At 41.4% G+C, this 9,602-nt stretch overlaps 1 protein-coding gene across 1 annotated transcript; it reads left to right on the top strand.

Annotated features, from left to right (window-relative positions):
* The first annotated feature begins 8,335 nt into the window (after positions 1 to 8,335).
* Positions 8,336 to 9,419, top strand: si:ch73-167i17.6 (regulator of G-protein signaling 9-binding protein). Its single transcript, XM_046054813.1, has one exon. It carries the CDS (start codon positions 8,467 to 8,469, stop codon positions 9,208 to 9,210), a length of 744 nt encoding a protein of 247 aa, XP_045910769.1. The 5' UTR covers positions 8,336 to 8,466; the 3' UTR covers positions 9,211 to 9,419.
* Positions 9,420 to 9,602: the final 183 nt, after the last annotated feature.

Consider the following 9,602-nt stretch of genomic DNA (forward strand, 5'->3'; position numbering starts at 1 on the left):
AAATATAGTCAATGCATTGTGTAGTATTTATAAATCTGTATGTATGCCATCGCCACTGGCATTGTGTTCAAACATCACATGACCCAGTGGCTTTTAAGGACTAATTCTGCTTATTCACTTACACTACACCATCTGTCTATGCTGTAAAAAAAATAGTAAGAAATAAAATGTATGCATGCAAACTGTCCTTGAGATAGACCAACATGACTAGGAAACAGCAGACTGTCACACAGGTGTCTACAATGGCATGAAACACAACACTGACCCGAGCGGGCCGTGATGCATTGAACTAAAGCCTTGCACACGCTTATCTCTACTGCATCTACGTTAACCTCGAACCACACAAATCCAACACAAATCCAACCAAGCCTTTTAGAGGGGATTTTCTGCAAGAGTAAAACAGACAAGGGCCAAGACCAGGACCAGCCCTGTATATCTGGGGGCCCTGCTTCACAGTATATAGACAATGAAGTATTCATGGAGTTACCGTATACAATCATAACCTTTATCAATTTTATTTGTACCTTTAGCAACATGATGGGTTGCAGTTCATTGATTGCTAATTAAATACACTCACTGAAACACTCAAAGTAAAACTGACTTTTTTTTGTCTGAATGCTTAGCCATGGAAATTTTAAAATAGTGTTACCTGTGTTTGTCCCAAAAAGATGAAATATTCTACAAACATTCTAGTTTGATTTTATATTTATTTTATATTACATTATTTACAGCATTATCTAGACAAGCATATCAAGATAATAATTTGGTATGAAAAACTACCTATGTAAAGTGCAAAAGAACTTTAATAAAACACAAATCCCTACTGTACACAATAAATGTAATTAGCCAGTGGCCATGAAGAGAACACTGAGTGCAAAAACAAGAGTCAAAAGATTCAACCAGCAATACATTAAAAATCACTGACCCCTGCAAACCAAGTCAGTCCTAACTTGGTCAGACAGTTTTGATGGCCCCTGAGCAGGGTTAAGCGGTGGAGGTGGAGTTCCCAGAAGACGTCGGTTTGCATTCATCAGTGGAGCTGTGGGGTAAAATTAATTGGAAAATGTTTAGCAACTTTTGTACACACAATTTCATTGTCAAAAAACAGGAAACAAAAAGGAAATTCACCCACTGTATTACCAGTCATAGGGCACAAAGGTGTGTCAACTTGAGCATGGTATGATGATGGGCCTGGTATGAAATACAAACATTCACATTTGTTGTGATTAGTTGTTTAATTAATTTTAAGCCTATTAGTTTAAAGCATTATCTTAATCATTATAACTAAATCAGACATACGGTAAAGTTGTTGTAAAAAAAGACATATTATTAATTTACCATTGGCAAGATATAGTTAACTTTGAGTTGCCTATATATAAATATATATATATATATATATATATACACACTACCGATATACTCTACCAATCAAAAGTTTACACCCCCATTTTTCTAGTTTTTCTAGTAGTAGTTTATTAAGTAGTTCAAATCCAGTCAAACCAACTGCTGACCAACTGGTCTGTCTTCCTAAATTAATATTGTGTATAAAATATATATAATATAGTACAAATAAAGCTTGTACGGTGTATTAACACAGGCTGTTTCAACTTATTTACAAATTGGGACACCTGTAGAAATTTGTTTTTGCATCAACTTTTAAGGCTTTATTTACTTCCATTGCTGCAGAAAAACGTGAAGTTGTTAACTCATTACTTGAGCTCTGAAAGTTATATTATTTCTCAGTTTTGCTGACCTAAACTTTGTCTTTATATATATCTTCAGCCACCACCAAATAGAGACAGTGATTAAAAAAAAATATTATTTAGCTATACAGCTACTACTAATGTATTGTTTTAGCCTTGTTGTTAACATGTACACAAAGAAGAGTACATTCATTTACACTATGATACGGAGTTATAGACAGCACACACAGGCACGGGCGTTACGTATGTATGTAATTGGCTGACAGTTTTGAATCAAATAAACGTGATGATCCTTGCTTGTTGTTGTTTGTTGTTCAAAAAGACTGTCAGTAGCTAGCATTACATTAGCAACAACAAGTATTAATTCATTGCAGATATGTCAGGGTTGCCAGCTCAGTCACTGAATCAATTCAGCAAATGATACATGAGTTTGAGGGCCTCCGTGGTGGCTGCTGCTAAGAAAAGCTCTGGCTCTGGCCAAGACCTTTTGTCCTCCAGGCCATCAGCTGTCCTTGTATGTTTGGTTGCAGTATGCAAAAACAGTTACAAAATGCTTGACTGGACTACAATGAGCTCACAAATGAGTAAAAGTTAACAGCTCAAGATGGGTAAAGGTCACCAATGTACCTCTCTAGTTAACTAAAGCTCCTACAGTGTATTGTGGTGGACTTGAATGCCTTTTGAGAGCCTGGTGAGGGACATCTTTTTAATCCACTCATTGTTTCCTCCTTTTACTGTACCATTCTATTTTCTGTAGAAAGGGATTGTTACAATGGATTACACTGAGGCTTCGGTGAGAGGAGCCAAAGGACAAAGAAGTACCTTGTTGACACACGCACACACACACACATACACAGGTGGTAGACATTATTACCCAAACATATCTCTGGCACTCTTGCCAAACCTCTCCAGAGTATGCCTTGATGTGATAGGATTAGAGCTAAGCCTTGACCCAGCAGGTGCCATGGATTCTTTTGGGTCATCTCTGTTTAGCATGGAAAGTGTAGACTACAGAGTCACTCCACTCTACTTAAGTAATGACGTTCATGCTTTAGTGCCAGCCCATTCATTACAACTCCTGGCCAAGGAAATCTAGACTCACTTTTTAGAAAAGAACGCTACTCAGTGGCCAGTCCGTACCACCTCTGAGACTAAAAGAGAACAAAATTTAAAGCAAAAGTTCGACATTTGGGCAAATACACTTATTCATTTCGAGCTAGATGAGAAGATTGATCCCACTCTCATGTAGATTAGCTTAGCACATAGACCGAAAACAAGGAGCTAGCCTGGCTCCGTCAAATGGTAACACAATATTCCTACCAGCTCATTAATTTAATCTGTACAAAAACTGAAGAGTAAAAATGACAATTTGCCTTTTTATGGGGAGTTATATGCCTGACTACTGTATTTCAATCTGCCGGTTGACTGTCAACTGCTCAAAGCCAATAAATACTGACACATTATTTTTCTTTCCACCAGAAACTCTCACTTGACTGATACCAGCTTTGCGTCAAGTCCTGCCCCCTACTCTGCCTCAGGAGTAGCTTACCCTAACCCTAAACCCACCCTAACCATAACCTTGAACAACCTTACCAACGTATTAAACGCCAAACAGAGGCTAGCCAAATAACCCTACTCAGACAGATGATCCTCCGTAAAACAGCAAATCTTCACTTGTACACTGTGGTTTTTGTCTGGATGTGCTAAATATTGAGCATTATAGCTGCTGGTAGGTAAATGTTGTTACAATCAGACAGAACCAGGCTACATCTTCCCCCTGTTTCGTTTTTAGCTAAGATAATCTAAACTAACTAACAGAGTGTAAGCTGTAGTTTTCAAAAGGGTGGGTTTTTATCATAAGTTTAGTCAGCTCTGTCCTCACACACGCACGCACGCACGCACGCACGCACACACACACGCTTCCTAAATGCTGCATCACATTTGCCAAGATCAATACAAAGTTTATATGAGGGCTTTTAAGGTCAGCTTAGCTTTACTTTTCATAGGGAGTTGACAGAGGGGCATTATTGTGTGTGTGAGAGTGTGTGTGTGTGTAAGTCACAGTTGAGTGGAGATCCTCCTAAGTCTGAACCTTTGTGGAGTTGAGGCATGACTCACGGTTTAACCCGCTGCTGCATGCTGCGCCGTGTAAGAGACCACATAGCGGATGAGGTCCATCAATAATTCAACAAAGACAGACTTCATCTTTCTCTGGTTCTCACTCGCCCCCTCTCTCTCTCTCCCTCTCCCCTCGGTGTCCTGTCTCTGTTTCTAACTGAGTGAATTGTCCTCATGCTTCCACAAACAGCCTGCATTTGTGGGCTCCCTCATCCGTCTGCCTCTCTGCTAACTCGGCTGTCCCAAACCACTTAAAACAAGACCCACCCAGGCAAGCATTGGCTTTTAAGGGATATTTTCCTACACTAGTAACAAGACATCAAGTAAGCTTTTCCTGATCACGTAAGATTAGGGCTACACATAGTGCTAAACCTGTTCTGCACTTAATCTGTGATGCGGGCATTTCGAAGTAAAATGTCAAACTTGGAGAAGTCAAACGAGTTGTGTTTTAGAGGATTATTGGAGATTATACTTTGTGGCTCAGTGTTTAGAGGTTACTACTGTGTCTTTGCCCCCCCCCCCCCCCATAGTTTAGTGCCACACCTAAAGATATGTCCTGTCACTGCCCTGCTCCAAAGCACTGGCAGCAGAACTGGATTTTGTCTTTGAGAGCTGTGCAATGGGTAAAAAACTAGCAATTATATTTATAATATTTCTGTCCATTTCCCAAGTTCTTTATTTCACACAAGATGCTTCTTCCTACTTTCTAGGCAGCCATAGATGACTTTACACCTGGGTTATCCATCAGTGAACATCAAGCTTGGATTTATTTTTGTCAAAGTTACATCACTGTTGCCTGGAAGTGAACCTGTATGATGTTCAATGTGACGAACTCACAGTGAAGTGTCGAGTCTCTGCAAGATGATTTTCATGCTGTACAAAAACTGATAGGAAACAATGGGATGATGGCTTGAAGAACTGAAAAGTGTAAATTACTGTGTTCAGACATTTAGTCAAAGCAGCACATTACGGTGACTGCACCAGCCAAAACTTAGCGTGGGCTGTATCTAGAAAGTATACTTTAATATTCGAGGAGCTTTTTACTGGGATAATCGAGAAGGCTGACAAGCTTATTCAAAAATTATCTCACACAAAGTAAGTGCCAGCAGCCTCCATTTTCTACCTAAACTATTAACCATTGATTCCATAAGATGAAAAAGCAGGAGACAGAGTTGAAAGCCTCCATTAAAAGATACATTAGTGGGCATTATACTGCTAATCCTAGGACCTTTAAGATCCTGATAATCTGGATTACAGCATTGGTAGATCATTTTATAGCATAAATTGTTTTAAACCCTCCCCCCAATATATATAGTCTTATGCTGTCAGTGGCACCATATGTAATAGAATATCCACCGTAATCTAGGATATATTCTCATGAAAAAAGTATTTTGACACATTTTGCGTCTGTGGGGTTGAAGGTTAATGGCCAGAGCTGGTCAGTGAGCTGGGACTCCGTATGTAAACAAAAACACACTTCCTCACACCCCACTTTAAAATGGGACACATAAATAAAGTGTTTGGTGCCTGATATGAACACAAACAAATTTGGCCTTATTTTCAAATATCACAGTTGTGGGAAAGATGGGTCTATGCAGCAGACTAATGTCAAACAGCAATCACAAATACTGCCATATTAATGGAGTTTGTCCTCTGAGACAACGATCTGTATACTACAATACTCAATCTGTATGCTGCTCTCATGACTGATTAACCTGAATTATGTACCATTAAAACTTTCCAAAATAGTTGTATGCAAACCAGTTGATCCAGATCTATAGGCCATTACACTATCATTCACTATTTTCTGCTTTTTGTTTGCAATTAAATACGTCATGTTGTCAGTGTCTTGCAAATACCTTGCACATTCAAAGGTTCGATGAAAAAAAGTGGATTTTCTCCTCACTTATGGTTCATGCTCAACCTGTGACCATAGCCTTCATTCAATTTCACAGTACTTATGTATGTGTTTTTTGAATAGTCTATCATAATCTAAATATGTGTCTTCTTAAATTGATTTCCATTTTTGTCACATAAAATGTGATCTTTGGGTTAGCTATTGTGAGTTTTGATCATTACCCTGCTAATATACATCAAGTTAAAACCTGACCAACCAGACCAAGACCAATGATATAGGCCTACAGAACAAAAACTCAAAAAAGCTCACTTTCTTCTTCTAAGACAGATCTCCATCAGGTGAAAATATGTGGCTTATTTTTATTTTTCAGGATTTATTTGTCTTTTCACAAGTTAGTGTGATGCATCCTTCAGTGTAAATACATCTGGAGCTCCTTCTTATCTTGTTACTCGCCTGTGTAACAGCAAACCACAGAGAGCCTCTGAAAGGGAAATCATATTGAGTTTTCCATTCACTCTGAGAGCAATCAGACCACAGCATGTCTGACTCATCCTAACACTTCAATCTAACAGACCAGCTTATCAGCAATCTTATTATAGGTACGCAGACAGACAGAAAGACAGACAGACACCAACGCCACTTTCACAATGTAAATCTGCGATTCTGACTCTTTGGTGTCAATGTAAAGGTGATAAAGAAGAGACTAAATAGATATTCCCACATTTGTAGTTAACGGGGTCATGTTTGGATTCGTATCTGCGAATTCAAGATTGAAATAACTTGAAATTTTGTGAGCTGAAATAGTGCCATTCTTGGATACTTCAATGTACCTTTGCAAAGAATAAGTTTTAGATCCCTGAAATTCAAATCATATAATTTTGAAACTGTAAAAAGAAAAAAAATATAGCTCTCAAAAGGCCCTCGAACCGCATCTAATCGATCATGTTCTTCTTACAATGAATCCAACTGCTGTTCGTGAATCTCTCTTTTGACAACAGCTAAACTGTCCTTCTAAATACAACCCGAGAGACAATGAGAATGACTGTTGACAATTTACTGCATTGCCAGCAATTGAATACTGAATGACTGAAGAGTGCTTGCCAAGAGGTGAGACGTTGTCATGGAAACATATTCAAAGGAAAGAAGATCCATTTGCCAAGATCTTAACAAAACACCTGAAGATATTTGTTATTAGTGAGACATTACTGGCATGGCTACCAGCAGAGGCAATCTTATTGAGAAATTTTAATGCATTAAATAAGCTACAAGGTAGATTTATTTATCATTTTACAACACATGGGGTTGTATGACAAGATCATATGCGTGACATGAAACTGATATCAGCAAAAATTAAGATTTGTTTTTCACACTATAGGAATAAATGGAACAGAAGAAATAAATCCCCATTCCACAGCAGATGCCGTCTTATGTAAAGCAAACAATGAGCCTCTTCCTCGGTTCGCCTGGCATCCTCTGTGCTTCAGTCCATTAGCTTTACGCTGCAGTCAGCGGATCATTAGGCCCCATCTGCTTCAATAATGCAAAAAGAGCAAACCAAGCAATCACCTTGCAGCCTTATCTGCCTCTCAACACAGCAGGAGCCAAATAGGTAAACAACACATTATCTGATGAATACTGTGTGCAGCAACTGGCATTATGAACTGTGTGCACGCAGGTGTGTGTGTGTCCAACTGGCTGCAAGGCATGCAACTCTTCTAAACAAGTAGAGAAGAAATGAGGATGTGGGATATCACTTATGCACACACCTGACAATTTTGTATTTTCTGCGTCACTGGAAATTTAACAAATACTTACAAACCAGGTATAGAGTGGATCAACTGATGGATGACACCAAATAAAGTGTGTACACACTCTTACAGTAGGCTTCTATTTTTGAATGCATTCTGACAATCTTCGTCAGTCAGAAATGTGAAAAAAAAAAAAAGCATCATCTTGATGACAAATCGCAGATAGGTTAGGGTATCTGTGATTTGACGTCCCCCAGCTGACAGATATGACAGCCCTGCCCACAAAAGGGACAGAGCAGCCAATGACAGGATTCATTTCAACCAGATGCCTATGTGACCAAACCAATGGGAGCGCAGCTGCGTTGTTCCCCTGCCTGCATGGCTCTGTTTGGTGCGCACATGTGACCGCAGAAGGCGCTTACTGGTATTTAAACATCGTCTATTGGGTGCAGAAGTGGACAGCTCCCCTCCGTACAGGTAAACAAACAAAAGCACAATCGCTCGTTTGGCTCCCTGTTACGGATGCTTTGAAGCCCTTTTCTCTTTATAACTCTCAGTGAAAATCTCCATTTTCCCGGCTGCGCATCATCTTTGAACATGAACGGAATTATTTTAAGCCGCTGACGAAAAACAAGGCACCGTGTTCTCTCCACAAAGAGCAGTTAGGCGGATGTTGTGACACCTGTGGTTGATTCTGGATCCCAGTCTCATAAAAATAAAAAGACTCCCGGGAGAGGTGCTCCGGCGCTGTTTGATCTCGAGTGGGGAAGCGCAAAGGTAGACCTAAAGCCATTTACGAACGCATTAATTTCTAAGCCGCTCTCGGTGCCTGCTTGCAGACAGGAAGGAGCATGGATAGAGAGGAATTTGCTCTGACTAGTGCGTTGAGGGGATTTACAGAGCTGGGGGTGTGCTCCTGTGGAAACTAAACTAAGGACAGTGGCTGAAGCGCCGTCACAGCTCGCCATTTCCCTTGAAGCATCTTTTCTTTATTATTTCATATTTTCGGCGTGGAGACAGATCCTTTGATTGAACAGTCATGGGGAAAGATGAGTGCAAAACAATGCTGGACGCTTTGAACAAAGTGACCGCTTGCTACAGGCATTTGGTCATCGCCCTGGGAAGCACCTCGGACTCGCAGAACCTGCGAGAGGAGCTGAAGAGGACCCGCAAAAAGGCCCAGGAGCTGGCCGTGGCCAACAGGACTAAATTGACCTCTCTGCTCAAAGACAAGACCATCAGCAAAGATGACCGGGCCGAGTACGAGCGCCTATGGGTGCTGTTCTCAAGCAGCATGGAGCTCCTGGAGGTGGACATGAAAAGGTCCCTGGAGATAGGGCAGGATTTCCCCCTCAAGGTGCCGACGAGACACCTCATCCAGACGGGGATGACCGGCAGCACCACCACCGTGGCGGCCCGGGCCATGAGCGTGCAGAACATGAAGTACGAGGCGGACAGCAACATCGACACCGCCGACCTCAGGGACCTGCAGTCCGAGATCTCCCAGATGAGCCAGATGATGGAGGAGATGGAGATGAAGGTGCAGGTGGCGCCGTGGGCAGTGGAGGCGAAGCAGGAGGCAGGCGCGGAGCTCAAGTCCAACATGAGTGTAGGAAATTCCTCTGTGGGTGTCATCTCCATCTGCGAAGAGGAGCCCAAAGAAGAAGACGGAGGAGGAGGCAACAGGGATACCGGCTTTGCATCCATCTGCGCCGTGCTTGTATTCTTTGTCATCGTGACGGTCGCTGCGGTTCTGGGGTATTTGGTCATCAATATGTCCTGAACTTTCCTGACCAACAGATCGTCCTGATGGGCACCCTGCACGGCTGCCCACGGGCGCGCAACCGTGGTTTAAGAGCCAGCGGCTCCACAAGAGAGAGAAAGAGCAATTTTTTGTGGGATTTGAGGGGCTGAAACATTTGCGGACACACAAGTTATTAATCTCTCTCGGATTTGTGAATGTATTCGGTGGAGTTGATGAGTTCCACTAGATAAAAAAAATAAATTAGAATAGCCTATAGGCCAGTGTGTCATTCGTTGAGGATGGCCTCCGGCACAATTTGAGGTTAAGTTTTTTGAGGGGCCAAGGGTCGTGTATTTTTGGATTCTTGGGGGGGGGGGGGGGCGTCCTGACATTACGTGACAGTGTCTGGCCATCGGGATGATATGAACAAC

The sequence above is a fragment of the Micropterus dolomieu genome, linkage group LG07, assembly GCF_021292245.1.
Source record: "Micropterus dolomieu isolate WLL.071019.BEF.003 ecotype Adirondacks linkage group LG07, ASM2129224v1, whole genome shotgun sequence".
In the NCBI taxonomy this organism is placed as follows: domain Eukaryota; kingdom Metazoa; phylum Chordata; class Actinopteri; order Centrarchiformes; family Centrarchidae; genus Micropterus; species Micropterus dolomieu.